The 18,350-nt window shown below is 48.6% G+C and overlaps 1 protein-coding gene across 2 annotated transcripts in view; it reads right to left on the reverse strand.

Moving 5' to 3' along the window:
- Window positions 1-18,350, reverse strand: part of ZZEF1 (zinc finger ZZ-type and EF-hand domain containing 1) — a 1,404,152-nt gene that overhangs the window by 229,513 nt on the left and 1,156,289 nt on the right. For both annotated transcript variants that reach the window (XM_069226690.1, XM_069226689.1), the window contains exon 47: window positions 12,752-12,887. In XM_069226690.1, the coding sequence (XP_069082791.1) occupies window positions 12,752-12,887 (136 nt within the window). The remainder of the gene's footprint in view (window positions 1-12,751; window positions 12,888-18,350) is intronic.

Consider the following 18,350-nt stretch of genomic DNA (forward strand, 5'->3'; position numbering starts at 1 on the left):
CCACCCATGGGAGCCCATGCAAAGTATATATGCAGGCCTGCCAACCCACCTGCGTGAAAGGGTGCATGCACCAGGTCACTGTAAGTCACCCCTATGGTAGGTCGTCCTAGCCCAGAGGGCAATGTGCAAGTACCTGTGTGTGAGGGCACCCCTGCACTAGCAGAGGGGCTTCCACAAACTCCAGATCCATTTTCCTGGACTTTATGAGTGCGAGGATGCCATTTTATGCGGGTACTGGACAGCTATGCTATGTCCAGCTACATAATGGTAACTATGAACCTAGGCATGTTTGGTATTAAACATGTTGGAATCATACCCCAATGATGTTACCAGTATTGGACGTATGATTCCATGCACTCTGGGGGCTCCTTAGAGGCCCCCCAGCATTGCTCCTACCAGCCTTCTGAGGTTTTGCGGGCAGCACAAGCTGCTGCCACCCTTCAGACATGTTTCTGCCCTCCTGCTGCTTGAACAGGTCAAGCCACGGAAGGTAATACAAAGGATTTCCTTTGGGAGAGGGGGCACCCTCTCCCTTTGGAAACCGGTGTTACATGGCTTGGGAGGGGTAAACCAATCTACACCGGTTCAGGAACATCCAGTCCCTGCTCTGGCACGAAACTGGACAATAGAAAGAGGATTGACCACTCCCCTGTCCATCACCACTCCAGGGGTGGTGCCCAGAGCTCCTCCAGAGGGTCCCTGGGTTCTGCCATCTTGACTCCAAGGTTGGCAGGGACGTCTGGGAGCATCTGAGTGGCCAGGTCAGGCAGGTGATGTCAAAGGCCACTCCTGATAGGTGGTCACCTGGCTGAGTGACCAATCCCCCTTTCAGGGCTATTTAGGGTCTCTCTCTTAGGTGGCTCCTGAGATTCGACTTGCAAGATTCCAGCAGGACTCCTCTGCAACCTCTCCTTCAACTTCTAGCCACTGGAACAGCGACTGGACCCTCCAGGAACCGACAATCTGCATTCACGACGAAGATTCTACTTGTAACATTGTTTCCTCAGCTCCTTCCAGCTTCTGCAACATTTCCCCAGCTGTGCATCCTGAGGGCGGCAAGTCTTCAATCGGCATGAGAAGTAAGAAGGAGTCTCCCCTGGAGTGAACGAGTCACTTACCTGCATCCGCAGGCACCAACTGCAACGACGACCGGCTGTGTGGATCTCCTCTCATCCTGAGCTGCATAGATCCTGCATCACAGATGGTGTTCCAGAGTAGTCCTCTTGGTCCTCCCTGTCGGCTATCCAACTTTGGTGGCGGTAAGCTTTTGCCTTCCCACAGAGGACAGTACCCCTGCGCACCACGTCTCTTGCAGCTACCAAGGCTTGTTTGCATCTCCTCTAAGGGATCTTCAGGCTCTGTCTAGTCACAGCCCTCCTTCCTGCGACACACAGCCATCTGCATGCTTCTCCTGCGGTGAGGGACCCTTCTCCAGTTGTGCTGCGTGGGCTCCTCTGCAACTCCTGGTTCCTCGTCCAGTGGGTCTCCTGTGGATGCTGCCTCTTCTTCTTTGGACTCTCTGCCTTGCTGAGTGTCACCCCTAGGACTCACCCCATGGGTTGAGTCCTCCTGGAACTTGCTGGTCCCCGGCAGTTCCACTTTTTCCTCACTACGACTTCTGCCTATGCCACAGATTGTTGGTGGCTCTTCCACGCCACTGACTGACTGTAATCATCCATCCGGCGTGGGACGTCGACTGCATCCTCCAGGAACTCTCCACCTGCTCCATGACTGCATTCCTGACCATCAACGTCCTATCATCGACCAACTCCTGCATCTACAGCTGAGTGGGTAGTAGCTCCTACTCCTCCTGGACTCTTCTGTGACTCCTGGACTTGCTCCCCTTCCTCCACAGGTCTTCCTCTTCAGGAATCCACCGCTGGTTTCTTGCAGTCTTGTCTGGTTGTTGAATTTTCTTCATTTTGGGTGGTTTGGGGAAAATCTAGTAATTTATTCCTTTCCTCCTGGTCACTAGGGGGCACTGTGGTAGTTATCTTTGGGGTTTCCTAGTACCTCTAGCTCCTCTCTCCAGATTCCACTTACCTAGGTGGGGATCCTGTGTTCACATTCCATTTTTTTGTATATTATTTGGGCTCCCCCTCGGGTCACTATTGTCTAATTGCATTTGCACTGTTTTCTATCACTTTCTATGCCTCTTGCTGATAACTAGTGTACATATTTAGTGTGTTTGCTTACCTCCTAATGGAGGATTGCCTCTCTAGTACTTTTTGGTATTGTGTCACTAAAATAAAGTCCCTTTATGTTTGTAACACTTAGGCCCTCATTACAACCTTGGCGGGCGGCAGAGGCCGCCCGCCAAGGTTGTACCACCGACCCGCTGGCCCCATTTTGACATCCCCGCTGGTCGGCCGCAACATGGGAGCTGGCTCCTAATGGAGACAGCGGTGTTGCGGCCGTGCGACGGGTGCAGCTACACCCGTCGCGCTTTTCCTGTCTGCTGTGCAGACAGTGAAAAGCAGTGTGGGGCTGTGCCTGGGGGCCCCTGCACTGTCCATGGCAAGTGCATGGGCAGTGCAGGGGCCCCCAAGGGCCCCACAACTCCCCATCCCGCCTGCCTTTCCATGGCAGTCTCTACTGCCATGGACAGGCTGGTGAGAAGGGGACTCTAATCCCCTGGATTAAAACCGCTGGGACAACCACAGCAGTAAACCGCTGGTCCCGGCGGTGCGACCGCGGCGCTTCCGCCGCAGTCGTAATCCGCAAGATTGCACCGCCAGCCTGTTGGCAGTACAATCGCCAAAACAGCCCCGGCGGTCTTTGACCACCAGGGTTGTAATGAGGCCCTTAGTGTTTTCTTTCATGTGTGTAATTGTTGTGTGACTACAGTGGTATTGAATGAGCTTTGCATGTCTCCTAGATAAGCCTTGGCTGCTCATCCACAGCTACCTCTAGAGAGCCTGGCTTCTAGACACTGCCTACACTACACTAATAGGGGATACCTGGACCTGGTATAAGGTGTAAGTACCTCAGGTACCCCCACACACCAGGCTAGCTTCCTACACTACTTTAATGGTAAATGGAAATAGGTAGTTAACAACAATTAAGACCAGTACTTACCTATATCTAAGATCCTAAGGAACAAGTTACTTACCTTCAGTAACGCAGTTTCTGGTAGAGACTATCTAGCTGCAGATTCCTTACCTTTAAAATCTCCTAGTGTCAGCTTGGAATCCGAAAATTTTGCAGAGCAATACCCTTGTGCTGCCATCAGGTGGCGTTGTTTGCATCTGCGTGGCATTGGCAGGGTCGCCTATAAAGGCACCACTGAGGCACACAGACATCAGTCCCTTTCCCACAAACATCCACACCAGAAGCGCAGAGCCATGGAAAGAACTAACAGTTTGTCTGTGCCAAAAAACTAAGGCAATGAAAGGGACAATCCCTCACACTAGCAGGCATGTCCGCAGACCAGGAAGGCATGGGTGGGTAGAAGAAATCTGCAGCTTGATAGAGTCTCTACCAGATAATGCGTTACCGAAGGTAAATTATTCATGGAGTACCCAAGCCATAACCTCCTGTTGGTGGGCTGCGGACAGATCTTCTCACACTAAAAATTCCTGTAGGACCGAACAGACGCAGTGCCCAACTCTACGGACTTGATTGTCCAGGTAGTAATGTCTTGCTAACATGTGCAAGGATGTTGACGTTGCTGCCTGATAGATGTCCAGGACTTGAACACCCTATGCTAATGCAGTGGAAGCAGCCTTGCCCCTGGTGGAATGAGCTCTCAAGCCCTAAGGAGACTGCTTCTTGGCCAGTGTGTAGCAGATCTTAATGCAGAGAACGACCCAGAGCAAAATGTTTTGCTTCTGCACCACCGGATATTTCTTTGCTCCCACGAACCCCACAAAGAGTTAGTCATCCACCCAGAACTCTTTTGTGCAGTCAAGGTAGAATGACAATGCTCTTTTTGGGTTCAGCTGGTGGAGTCGCTCCTCTCCTTTAGAGGGATGCGGTGTATAGGAAAATCAATCTTTTTAGCATGGTTACCCCCACTTTTTGCCTATCAGTGTGCTTAGACTTTTCCCTAGGATCCTGTTAACAAGGACCCCAGTGATTGTGCCCTCTCCCTCTAAATTTGGTTGCCTAGGACTTTGCACACCCCACAATTGGCATACTGGTGTCCCCTTATAAGTCTCTAGCATATGGTACTTAGGTACCCAGGGCATTGGGGCATCAGAGGTTCCCTACGGGATTCAGCATGTATGATGCCACCCATGGGAGATCCTGCAAAAGGTGTCTGCAGGCGTGCCATTGCAGCCTGCATGAAAAGGTGCATGCACCATTTCACCACAGGTCATTGCACCAGGTCACTGTAAGTCACCCCTGTGGTAGGACCTCCTAGCCCAGAGGGCAGGGTGCAAGTCCCTGTGTGTGAGAGTACCCCTGCATGAGCAGAGGTGCCCCTATGAACTCCAGTTCCACTACACTGGATTTCGTTAGTGCGGGGAAGCCATTTTACCCATGTACCGGACACAGGTCAAATGGCTGTGTCCAGTTACACAATGGTAACTCTGAACCTGGGATTGTTTGGTATCAAGTATGTCGGAATCGTACCCAAATACTATTGCCAGCATTGGTTGTATGATTCCATGCACTCTGGGGGCTCCTTAGAGGACCCCCAATATTGCTCCTACCACTCTTCTGGGTTTTTTAGAGCAGCCCGTGCTGCTGCCACCCCTCAGACAGGTTTCTGCCCTCCTGCTGCTTGACCAGCTCAGGCAGAAGGCAGAGATAACACCCTCTCCTTTGGAAATAGGTGTTACATGGCTTGGGAGGGGTAGCCTCCCCAAGCCACCAGTTTGCTTTGAAGGGTGCATTTGGTGCCCTCCTTCCATAAATCAGTTTGCTATTGCGCAAACTGGACAAAGGAAAGGGGAGTGCCACTCCCCTGTCCATCACCAACCTAGGAGTGGTGCCCAGAGCTCCTCCAGGGTGCCACTTGATTTTCTGTCATCTTGAAACGAAGATGTGCAGAGGCCCCTGGGAGTATCTGAGTGGTCAGGTCAGGCAGGTGACGTCACAGACCCCTCCTGATAGGTGGTCACCTTGCTAGGTGACTAAACCCCCTTTTAGGGATATTTAGGGACTCCCTTGAGGGTGGGTACCCAGACGCGACGTGCAAGATTCCATCAGGATTCCTCTGCATCACTTACTTCATCTTCTGGCCACTGGAACCGCAACTGGACTCTTCAGGAACTGACAATCTGCAACTCCAGCGACGACTCTGCTTTGCAAACATTGTTTCTCTGGCTCATTCCAGCAACTGCGACATTTCCCCGGCTGTGCATCCTCTGAGGTCGGCGAGACTTCAGCCTGCAGCAAGAAGAAATCTCCCTTGGAATAAAGGAGTCACTCCCCTGCATCTCCAGGCACCAACTGCAATGACGACCGGCTGCGTGGATCTGCTCTCCTCTGGAATTGGGTGGATCCCTCATCACAGGTGGTGGTCTGGAGTTGTCCCCTTGGTCCTCTCTGCCAGATGGGAGATGGTAAGCCTCTCCTTGCAGGACAATACAACTTTGGGTTCTTCCTATTTGGTTCTGTTCTCGTGCAATCCTTTTTCTAAGTCCTCCTGCTAGTCCTTGAGAAAACCAGGTAGTTTCCTCAGCTCTCCTGGTCCCTTGGGAACTCATCTCTTGGGGTTCCTAGTTCCTCCAGCTCCCCTCTAACAACTCCACATCCTTGTGTGGGGGACTGTATCTCACATTCCACTTTCTTAGTATATGGTTTGGCCCTCCCTTGGGGCCGTTGCTATTTTTACTAAGTATTGCCAATGCTTGTGTTTCTATGATATTTACTGATTGCTATTGTGTATATAATTATTGTGTACTTACTTCCAGTTGGGGGGAACTGTCTGTAAGCATTCTAGTGTTATGTTACTATAACAGAGTCCTTTTATTTTTGTAACACTGTGTGGTTCTTTCATGTGTGATAAGTTACTGTGTGACTATAGTGATATTGCATCAGCTTTGCATGTCTCCTACATAAGTCTTGTCTGCTCATCCACAGTTACCTGTAGAGAGCCCTGGCTTCCTAGAAACTGCCTACACTTCACTAATAGGGGACACCTGGACCTGGTATAGGGTGACAACACTATAGGTGTCCACCACACCACACCACCACTTTGTGGAGCAACAAAGGTGGGCAGGGTGATGTTCTGACCCAGATGATATGGGGTCAGAACATCACCTTGGGGAGGAAAGAGGCACAAGTTCTAAGTATCACCTTGTCCAGGTACATGGTGAGATATGGTGGCTTAGATGAGAGAGCCTGCATCTCATTCACTCTCCTGGCAGATGTTATTTTAACTAAGAAGGCTGTCTTGATGGTGAGCAGCTGGAGAGAGGACAGTTGTGTATGGGCTCAAAGGAAGCACACATGAGAAATATGAGGACCAGATTGAAGTCCCATTGAGGCTTAACAATGGGTGTAGAAGGATACATATATACAAGCCCTTTGAGAAATTAGGTGATTTGAAAAACGAAGGCTGATAGAGCAGCCGAAGGAAGGTCGATAAGGCCGAAAGATACATGTTGTGAGTGCCCAATGCAGAGCCCTGCTGGACAAGGGATACGACAAAGAGAAGAATGTCTGAAAGAGAAGCAAAAAGAAAATCAATAGATCTTTCTGTAGAGTAATATAAAAAGCGTTTCCAACAGCAGGTGTATATCATCTTAGTTGAGGGACGCCTGGCTGCCAAAATAACTTTACAGACTTCGGCAGGAAGGTCAAAGGCTGTTAACTGTCGCCACTCAATCTCCAGGCATGAAGGCCCAGAGTTGACAGGTTCGGGTGGAGAACTTTCCACTGCAGCTGCAACAGAAGTTCTTCCTGAAAGGGCAGCCTGATTGGAAGATTGATGCTCATTTTCAGAAGCTCAGGATACCAAACTCTCTGTGCCCAGTCTGGAGCCACCAGGATTACTTTGGCTCAGTCATTCTTGATCTTCTTGAGAACTCTGGGCAGAAGTGGTATGGGCAGAAAGGCATATAGGAGGCCTAAGCTCCACTCATGACGAAAAGCGTTGCAGAGTGAGTGCCAACTTGGAAACTCTAATGCACAATACTGCTGACAGTGCGTGTTCTCTGCGGAGGCAAAGAGATATAACTAGGGCTCTCCCCACTGCTGAAGGTTCCTTGTGCCATCTCCAGATGGAGATGCCACTCGTGATCCGCTAGGCATCGTGGCTGAGTTTATCTGCCCTGGTGTTCAGAGAATGTGCCAGTTGTTGAGCCACCAGGGTTATGCCCTGCTGTTCCTGCCATATCCAGAGACGCAAGGCCTCTTGACCAAGAGTCCATGACCACACACCGCCCTGTTTGTTGCAGTACCACAGTGCGGTGATGTTGTCTGTGAACACCTGCACCATCTTCCCTTTGACAGAAGGAAGAAATGCCTTCATGACTAGTTGAATAGCCCAGAGCTCCAGTAAGTTGATATGGAGTTCGGAGACCAGAGGCCTCTAATCTCCACCACTCCCAGATGGCCTCCCCATCCCAGTTAATTCTAAAGGTAAGGAATCTGCAGCTAGAATTCTACATCAGATACAAAGCACAGCCAAAGTGTGGTGAGAACTATATGGCTGCCTTTCACTTTTGAATACACAGCCATTAGCCAATGATATACTGCCTTGTGATCGGCATGTACCGTAGTATACTGCAGTATACCACGGATAAATATGAACAAGTTACTAACCTTCGGTAACGCATTATCTGGTAGAGACTCCATCTAGCTGCAGTTTCCTTACCTTTGAATTTCCTGGCATCAGCTTGGAATCTGGAATTTTGTGTAGAGTAGTACCCCGTGCGCGCTGTCGGGTGGCATTGTTCGGCTCCGCGTGGCGTCAGCGTCGCTGGAGCCGTCTATGACATCACGGTTGCCTATAAAGGCACCATCCCGGTGCACGTATGTCAGTTCTTTTGCCCACGAACTTCCATGCCAGAAGCGCAGAGCCATGGATAGAAACAACAGTTCATCTGTGCAAAACTAGGGCCCTAAAAGAGAGAAACCCTAACCGTACTAGACATATCCACAGAGCGGGGAGGCATGTGCGGGTGTAAGGAATCTGCAGCTAGATAGAGTTTCTTCTAGATAATGCATTACCAAAGATCTCTGGGCAGAAGTGGTATGGGTGGAAAGGCGTACAGGAAGTCTAAATTCCATTTGTGACAAAACGCGTCTACGAGCAATTGCCTTCTTGGAAACTCCAACACGCAATACTGCTGACATTGTGTGTTCTCTGCAGAGGTGAACAGATCTAACCAAGGCTCTCCCTAATGCTAAAAGAGTCCTTGTGCCACCTCCGGATGGAGATACCATTTGTGATCTGCTAGGCACCGATGGCTGAGTTTGTCCGGCCTGGTGTTCAGAGAACCTGCCAGGTGTTGAACCACTAGGGTTAAGCCCTGCTCTTCCAGCCATGTCCAGAGACTCTTCACAAAGGGTCCACGACCCCACACCGCCCTGCTTATTACAGTACCACATTGCAGTGGTGTTGTCCGTGAATATGTGCACTACCTTTCCTTTCACATTAGAAAGAATTGCTTTTAATGGCAGTCGGATTGCCTGGAGCTCCAATAAGTTGATATAGAGTCCTGATTCCGCAGGAGACCAGAGGCCTCTGATCTCCGGCTCTCCTAGATGGCCGCCCCATCCCAGAAGTGATGAACCTGTCACTACTGTAATATCTGGTTGGGGAAGGAGGAGGAGTCTGCCTCTGGCCCAATCGCAGTTCACTAACCACCACTGTGCAGGTCTTTTGCAGTTCCCTCCAAGATCTGAACCGTGTCGGTAAGCTTCCCCTTGATGCTGTGCACACTGGAAATTCAGGTCCCACTGCAGAGCCCTCATATGCCATCTGACATGTTTGACTAACAGGATGCAGGAGGCCATGAGTTTCAACAGCCTCAGAATCTTTCTCACTGAAATCCAGGATAGAGGCCGAAACATCAGCATAATAACCTGAATATCCTGGACTCGCTGCTCGGGAGGATAAGCCTGAAACTGCAGTGTCCCGAACAGCTCTGATGAAAGGGAGCTTCTGAGAGGGAGTCAGGTGTGACTTCGGCACGTTTATAGTGAACCCCAGCGAATGCAAAAGGTTCGCTGTCATCTGAAGGTGGTTGACAAGAGCCTAGGGCGTAGGAGCCTTCAACAGCCAGTCGTGGAGGTAGGGGAAGACTGCGCAGATGAACTACTACCATTGCCATCACTTTGGTGAACACCCGAGGGGCACTGGTGAGACCAAAAGAAAGCACGGTAAACTGAAAGTGCTCGTGGCCCACCATGAACTGCAAGTAGCATCTGTGGGCAGGCAGGATGGAGATGTGAAAATATGCGTCCTGCAAATCCAACAATACCATCCAGTCTTCTTGGTCTAGGGAAGACAAGACCTGAGCAAGAGTGAGCATCTTGAATTTCTCCTTTTTGAGGAAGAGATTGACGTCCCTTAAATCCAAGATAGGGTGAAGACATTTGTTCTTTTTTGGAATCAGAAATTAGCGGGAATAACAACCACTGCCCACTTCTGGCATCGGCCCACTTTCAATGGCTCCCGAGGCCAAGAGAGCCGTACCTTCCTTGCGGTGCAAGATTAAATGATCCTCCATCAGCCACTCTTTTAACAGAGACATAGAGGGAGGAAAGGACTGGAAGGGGAGGGAATAGCCTTTCTGTATGATCAGCAAGTCCCATCAGCAGCGCTGCCCTCCGGATAATGATACCCATTTCGCCAGCCTTTTCCCGGCGGTTCACACCGCCAGGGAAAGGCTGGCGGAATGGGTATCTTGGGGTGCTTTGGGCCCCCCAGGGGGCCCCTGCACTACCCATGCACTTGGCATGGGCAGTGCAGGGGCCCCCCATGCAGTGCCCCATCGCACAGGTCACTGCCCGATTTATGGGCAGTGATCTGCGTGATGGGTGCTGCTGTACCCACCGCACACATGTTACGGCCCTTTTCCCTGCTGGGCCGGTGGGCGGAAACACTGTTTCCACCCGCCGGCCCAGCGGGGAAAACATTATACGCCTGGCGGTCGGGTAGTCGCGCTAGCGGTCTTCTGCTGACCGCCAGCGCTGATCTCAGCGGTTTTTACTGCCGAGATCATGAGGGCCTAAGTCCATTCTTAGACATTGTAAGTGCAGTGTGGCCATATTATGGGCTGGGAGTTTGTCATCACGAACTACACAGCTTCTTGATGACTTCACTAAAGACTGGGAAGTTTGGTATCAACCTTCTCAGCACAATAAACCCACACTGATGCCTGGGTTGGATTTATTGTACAATGCACTCACAGGCCATCTTAGAGATGCTCCCTGTATTTTAACCAATCTTTTAGTGTAAGGCTGACCAGTCTGTACCACTCTGCCATTAAAAGACAAGTTTATGACCCCGGGGGTGGGGGCCTTTGTGTCCTTTGGAGTCAGATACAAAGCCTGCTCTGGGTGGAGGTGCTTTACACCTCCCCCCTGCAGGAACTGTAACACTTGGTGGTGAGCCTCAAGGGCTCAGGCCTCCTGTTACAGTGACCCAGGGCACTCCAGCTTGTGGAGATGCCCGCCTTCTGGACAGAGCCCCACTTTTACCTGCAAGTTCGGTGGGAAAATTAGGTAAAAGAAAAAGGAGAGACTACTTCAGCTAGGACTACCCCTCAGGTGCCCAGACCTGAAGTGACCCCCTCACTGCAGAATCCCCCATCTTGGTTTGGAGGACAGGGAACAATTAGGTCTGTGTCCCTCTCCTCAAAGGGAGTGGACACCGGAAGGGTGTAGCCACCCTTAGGGACAGTAGCCATTGGCTGCTGCCCTCCTACTCCTGTAATGCCCCTAAATCTAGTATTTAAGGGCACCCCTGAACCTAGCTCACCAGATTCCTGACGACCTCAAGAAGAAGACAAAAAGAAAGAAGAATGACTGCTAAGTTGACCCCCAGCATAGAAGACCACAGACACCAACTGACTTGGCCCCAGCCCTACCATCCTCTCTGCAGTTTCTGAAGCTCCTGCTACAAAAAGACAACAAATCCTGCAGGACCAGCGACCTAATCAAAACCCCAAGAGGACTGCTTTCCCAGTACAGGATCACAAACTCCCAAGGACAGCTGCCCTGAAGAAACTCCAGCGAAGGACTTCGAAACCGCCCCGGATTCGCGAGTTGTGCCCACTCTGCCCCCTAGGCCCACGGCCCATGTCCAGGTGGCCCAATGGACTAGAGCAGGTCCCCGACCTCGTTTTCACCCTGGGTTGACCCCACCTGATCAACACAACAACATCTGCATCCTAAATCCAGAGGTTTACCCTGTCCGTGAAGGATCCGGACGAAGATACCCAACGACAGAAGATACCCTGCACCCGCAGCTCCCTGGCCTTGGGTACCAGACTTCCAGTGCAGCAACGTTCCGAAGGCGGCCCTCCTCTTTGTCCAGCCTGTGTTTAGACCTACCTCTCGGACCCAGCCTGCAGCCTACTTGTGATCCCCCTGTTGAAAAGCACTGGAAGCCCGACGTTGAGTTTGAACCCTGCACCCGGCCACCCCTGTGCCGCTGAGGGTGTGTGTTTGGTGCTGACCTGTGGCCACCCCCGGCGCTCACCTAACCCCACCCCAGGTCTGCCCTCCAAAGACACGGGTACTTACCTGCTGGAAGATCTATTTCCGAGTGCCCCGTCTCCATAGGATCCCATTTTAAATTTTCCAGCAACTTTGACCTCTGCACCCAGTCGATCCCATGTTGCTGGTGGTGGGTGTTTGGTGTTAACTTGAACCCCAACATGTGGAGATCCTAACCCCTGGAGACTGGAACTGTAAGTCTTATGTTTACCTCAAATCTGCACTAACTTTTCTTCTCCCCAGAACTGCATTGAAAATTGCAGTAATCTTTTACATCAGAATTTTGCAACTTACTTGAAAACCGTTTATCTTGCCAAATTCAAACAAAGTTCTATTGATTCATATGTTCTATACTTACTTACAAATGTACTTACCTGCAACAAGATCCTTTTGATTCTAGAAATACAGTAACAAAATATGTATTTTCCAATATAAATACATTGGCCTGGAGTTAGTCATTGAATCTGTGCCTCATTTGTTACCTGAGTGTGTACAACAAATTCTTTGCACCACCCTCTGATAAGCCTAACTTCTCGACCACACTACAACAAAAGAGAGCATTAGTATTATCTTCTTTAGCCTCTGTTAAGTCTCTGGGGAACCCCAGGACTCTGTGCACACTAAGGGCCTGATTATGACTTCGGCAGAGGGTATTACTCTGTCTCAAAAGTGACGGATATCCTGCCCGCCGAATTACGAGTCCATTACATCCTATGGAACTCGTAATACGGCGGGCGGGATATCCGCCACATTTGAAACAGAGTAATCCCCTCCGCCAAAGTCGTAATCAGTCCCTATATCTCTTTTTGATATAGAATATACAGAGCCCGCTTCCTACAGGTTGGATCCAGTGGCCTAGAGATAAACATTCTCAAATTCCAGGCTAAATAATTTACATATTATACATAACGTGTATAATAAAACAAAAACTGTGTTCTTCTATGAATAATATCTCCTTCTTTAAATAAAAAAATTAATAGATCCTTAAATGAACTAACTTAGTCATACAGGATATATTGAAAAACAGCAACAAGAATACTATGGACAGAAAGTTCAGTATGTAATCCTTTCATAACTGCATAAATCAGTGCTACATATTGCATTCAATTAATTCAGAGCTACCTACAAGAGAAGGTAAGATGATCATATCTGTATCAACTGCTTTTGAGCCCAGATCTTCAGATCTTAACCGCTTCCCGGGCTGCCATTTTTGAGCCAGCATCCGTATTCTCTCATCTGTTGTGATAACATCTCCATCAAACCTTTAAGTTGAAGAACATTTGCTGGGTAATCAATGTTTCAAAAGAAGGGTCAAAACACCAGAACAATCACAGCAATTCCTAGCACATAAGAAGTGTCAAATAGGCACTAAGGGCCTGATTCTAACTTTGGAGGACGGTGTTAAACCGTCCCAAAAGTGGCGGATATACCACCTACCGTATTACGAGTCCATTATATCCTATGGAACTCGTAATACGGTAGGTGGTATATCCGCCACTTTTGGGACGGTTTAACACCGTCCTCCAAAGTTAGAATCAGGCCCTATGTCATCAGCAGATTACCCAAAATCATCAAGTACAGATTTCTTGCTTAACTGAAATTAAGAAAGGCATCATCAAGTAAAAACAATAACCATCAAATATTACACAAATAAACCTCAAGTAGGACAAACACTACAAATAAACAAATCTAAGTTTGCATTACTGTCATTTAATGCTAGTAATCAGTAAGCAAAACACTTTTGTCTCAGTGCCATTAAAAGAACTAGCCCGTATTGATGAAGCTGTAGCAAGACTACTAGTCCTTGTAATCCACACATCGATAAAGCATTCAAATGATAAATGAAATGAAACTCAAGAATTCATCAAGAATTGAAACTCACCAAATTTCACATTACTTATAAGGGACGAAACATCTTTACATAAAGTGTTAAATGACTCAGAAAAAATGTATCACGCATGGATTCACTCTTCTGAATGTTACTTAGCCTTCCAATATGTCCAGCAAAGAAAGACTGCGCTCCCAGAATACTGCCTATCAAACATACAAGGTGCACTTTTGCATTCACATGCGCATTACAAGAGTTGGTCTTTCAAATAGGAGACACATTGGTGGTAAAAGCTGCCTACCGATGTGGCGACGGCAGCCAAAAGACCATCGCCGCGGCTACTATCAGTTCACCAAATTATGACCACAGACGGATTTCCGCCACAAAAAGGGTGGAAATCTGGCTGTGGCCATACTGGTGGATGGTGGTAAGGTGGCGCTGCTACCACCAGTAGACCGCCACCAGCCGTATCATAACACGATACGGCCTGGCAGTGTTCTGCTGGCAGGAGCCTCTGGCGGTAGCAGGGCCCAATCCCGTTCCCTGCCAGAAGACCCCTTGGATACAGGTAAGCTGGGCTTCTGACAGGGGAGGGGTGGGGGTGTGTGTGTGTGTGTGTGTGTGTGTGTATGTGGGGGGAGGTGGGGTTGTGTGCATGTATGTGTGAGTGTGCGCGTGTATGCGACTGTGTGTGTAGTGTTGTGTGGGTGGGTGTATGCATGGGTGAGAATTCGTGTACTAAAGGAAATGTGAATGCATTTCTGCATGTCAGTGTGAATGTGTGTACGGATGTGTGCAAGAATGAATGGATGCATGTGTGAATGAATGCATGTATGCCAGTGTGAGTGAGTGTGTGTATACGTGGTGCGTGTCTGCTCGTGTGCGTGTATGGGGAGGAAGAGATCAGAAGGGGAGGTGCATGAATGGAGTGGGGTTGGGGGCGTCTGGGGAGTGTTTGGGGAGTGTTTGGGGGGGTGGGTGAGCCTCCTACGAGTGACAGGGAACGAATTCCCTGTCACTGGTAGGGCCTACCGCCATGGTCTTCGTGGTGTTGCGAATGCCACGAAAACCATGGCAGTAGGCAGGCTCAAAATGCCGCCGCCGGTACAATAGCGGGTGCCGGGATGGAGATTGTTATGTCCGGCTCGGCGGCTGCTACCGCCATGGCAATAGGAATGGTAAATTGGCGGGTTGGCTGCAGCCAACCCACCAATGTCATCATGTGGCGGTATGTACCGCCATTTGTTGGCGGTACTACCGCCACATTATCACCTACTGCCAGGGTCATAATGACCTCCATAATGTACACTACACGAGGTGCAACAAGAGGACAGCGCAAATCCAAAGAAACACCCATGGTGCAGACAATCAAAACTTTAATGGATAAATAGTTTCTCCTGTACTCCATTTAGTGCATTGGTTGGAGATATAATGGATGCACCCATCTACTATCCTATGCCATTGTTTGTAAAGGGCTGTTTTGCCACCACTAAGCCCCTCTATTGCTACCCCTGAATCCCTTGCAGCTTCAAAAGAAACCTCATTATTAACTTTAAAAATACCCAGAAACTTATCTGTTTAGATAATCCTACTTTGTCAGCACACAGAACGTGAAAGACCACAAAGCTATGAGCCTTTTCCCAGACACTTAGGTTCTATCCTCACCACCCATCCCTGTCTTCAAATTACCTTTACTTCTGCAGTCCTAGATAATTCTCAATACGCATGCTGCTTCGCCACTTGTTTTGAAAGTTTTAGTTTTTTTTTTGTGGTGCTGGGTCATGTCAGTTTCACACACAGAAGAAAGCAGCAACTGCTCTTTGGAGCACCCAAACAATTTTCCAATAAGAGCACATTTTACTGGGAATGCTGTACACATAGCAATATGTTGTTCAGGGTACAAATAAGACCGGCTTACAAACACCATGATGTTATGGCTAGTTGGGATAGGGAAGTCATTTAATTGTAAAGTTGTTTTTTAAATATTTAATTTGCATATTTTAGGTACAGGGAGATTACGTTTTTAGCTTAGAAAAATTATTCCTGGCCAAGTACCAAGTTCAGGGTTACATAGAGGTTTTTAGGTTCCAAGGTCAAAAAAATATTGTAATGTTTTATTACACATACTACTACACTTTCTTTTTTTTTTCTTTCTTTTAGAGATGTACACTAATCTCAGATGATTCAATAAATGAAACCAAAAGAAGGCATTTTCAGTGATTTTCAGTAAAATTTAAAGTTCTATAGCAGTCCATTCTCTTAGAATCCCTAGTTTCCTCAAAATTTTACAGTTCTTCTGCCATTTATCAATCCGAAGCACAAATGCCCAGTTCACTAAGCCTTCTTAATGTGTGAGACATGCAGGTTGAAAACGCCTTTACTAACATATTTGTGATATAATGGGGAAAGATAAAGGCAGAAATGGGTCATGCTGATGACGGGCTAAACCCAGAAACACGTGTACAAGGATATATAGCACTTGCTGCACCTACGGAGGTGAAAGACTTTACTACTTTCTGAACGGACTACGAATTCAACTGCATTTACCATGATGCACTGGGGTCATACTTTGTTGCTGGAGTGTAGGCAGTGTGCTCCCTTTTTATGTTTAATGACAGCTCTCTTGAGCCATGGCTGACGAGCCTTGGTGAGGCACCTGTGGGCCATGAGGTGTACATAAACCCAAGAAGACATTTGGCGGCATTTCAAGCAAGCCCGATACCATGCTGCTCCCTGCTAATGACGGGCTAAACCCAGAAACACGTGTACAGGGATATACAGCACTTGCAATGGAGGTTAAAGACTTTATTACTTTCTGAACGGACTACGAATTTGACTGCATTTACCATGATGCATTGGGGTCATACTCTATTGCTGGAGTGTAGACAGTGTGCTCCCTTTCGTTGTTTTACCATCTCAAGACAGCTTTCTGGTTCATCTTGACATAGCAGTCGCACGATGCTGAGTCATGCCTGTAGAAAAGACACCAGAGACAGCCACTGCAGGTGTTCGTCACCACCATCTGGCGATGAGAGTTCCTGCATGGTTTAAAAGTTGTGGTTTACATAATAGAAAGAAAATAATTTTGCCAAACTAACAGGATAGATGGAACTCTGGATCTGCATCAGCAGGCACAGAAAGAAAGGAATTGACAGCGTGCAGAAGTGGTACAAATGTAGTTGCTCCAACATTACATCAGGGAGGACGGATCTGGAGCTAAGCCAAACAACACCCCCTACCATTGAGCGAGGGCACTGATATTGACAGATGGCCAGATCCAGTTTGGCTCTTGGAAATCTTCTCAAGGAGAGGAATCTGCAGTTAGAAGTCTCTATCGAACATGTTACTTACCTTCAGTAACGATGTATCTGGTAGAGACATATTCTAGTTGCAGATTCCTTACCTTAGAATTTCCCCCAGGCATCAGACTGGATCCAGAGACTTTTCTTCAAGCAATACCCCTGCGCGCAGTCAGGTGACGTTGGTCGACTGCGCTTGGTTCGTTGTCACCAATGACATCACAGTCGTATATAAGCACCACCCCAGCGAGTGGACGTCCGTTTCTTTTCACGACTTTCCACGCCAGTAGCGCGGAGCCATGAAGAACACTGAGAATGATGCGTCATAACTAGGGCACTTAAAAGGGAAGTCCCTGCCCCCAGAAATCAGTTTGCAAAGCGGGGAGGAACTGCGGGTCGGTAAGGAACCTGCAACTAGAATATGTCTCTACCAGATACATCGTTACCAAAGATACATCGTTACCAAAGGTAAGTAACTTGTTCATCTGATAGAGACTTATAGTTGCAGATTCCATACCTTAGAACAGATGCCCTAGCAATACCATCCCCAGTGGTGGGCTGCAAACTAAGATCACACCTAAAAGTCCAGCACGACCGAATTGTCGAAGTAGCCGTCTTTGCGGACCTGACTATCCAGGCAGTAATGCTTAGTGACAGTGGCACGGGGATGCCCACATCGCTGCCTGGCAGATATCCAGGACTGGGATTCCACGTGCTATCGCTGTGGTAGCAGCAGTTGCTCTGGTGAAAGTAGCACGGTAACCCTCAGGGGGTTGCTTTTTCGCCTCTTCTGCACCGCCCTTCCTTTGTTCTCACACACATAACCAGTTGATCATCCACCTGGAAATCTTTGGTAGGATTGAGGTAGAATGCCTATACTGTTTTGGGATCCAGGCGGTGGAGTCTCTCCTCCTCATGAGAAGGATGTGGGGGTGCGTAAAAAGTAGGCAAGGTGAATGATTGGCCTACATGAAAAGGTGTCACCACTTTGGGATGGAAAGAAGGCTTGGTACAGCACCACTTTATCACGATGGACAGCTAGAAATGGTGGCTTCAAAGAGAAAGCCTGGAGCTCACTCACTCCACGAGCAGAGGTGATGGCATTCAAGAAATCAGTTTTAAGAGTCAAGAGCCGCAGGGGACAGTTGTGGAGTGGCTCCAAAAGGAGCACACATGAGATATGTGAGGACCAAGTTCAAATCCCACTGGGGCATTATTAACAGGATAGGAGGGAACATATGGGTGAGTCCTTTAAGAAAACTCCCAACAATGGGAGATGTGAACAGAGAAGGTTGGTCATGCAGTCTTAAAAAGGCAGAGATGGCAGACAAATAACCCTTGAGCATGCCCAGAGCAGAGCCCTGCTGGGCAAGAGAAAGAATGTGGAGGGGCACCTCCGAGAGAGGTGCAGAAAGGGGATCAACAGATTTGTTCCAACAAAAGGCGTATACCATTTTGGGAGTGGGACCTCTGGCTGCAAAGATAACATCACAGACTTCGGGCAGAAGGTTGAAAGCTGTCAGTTGCCGCTGCTCAATCTCCATCCAAGGTTCTATCTCCGTCCAAGGGGGAGGAGACTGGACAGGAGGGGTGAAGAC

Source organism: Pleurodeles waltl, chromosome 3_2 (assembly GCF_031143425.1).
Source record: "Pleurodeles waltl isolate 20211129_DDA chromosome 3_2, aPleWal1.hap1.20221129, whole genome shotgun sequence".
Classification (NCBI taxonomy): domain Eukaryota; kingdom Metazoa; phylum Chordata; class Amphibia; order Caudata; family Salamandridae; genus Pleurodeles; species Pleurodeles waltl.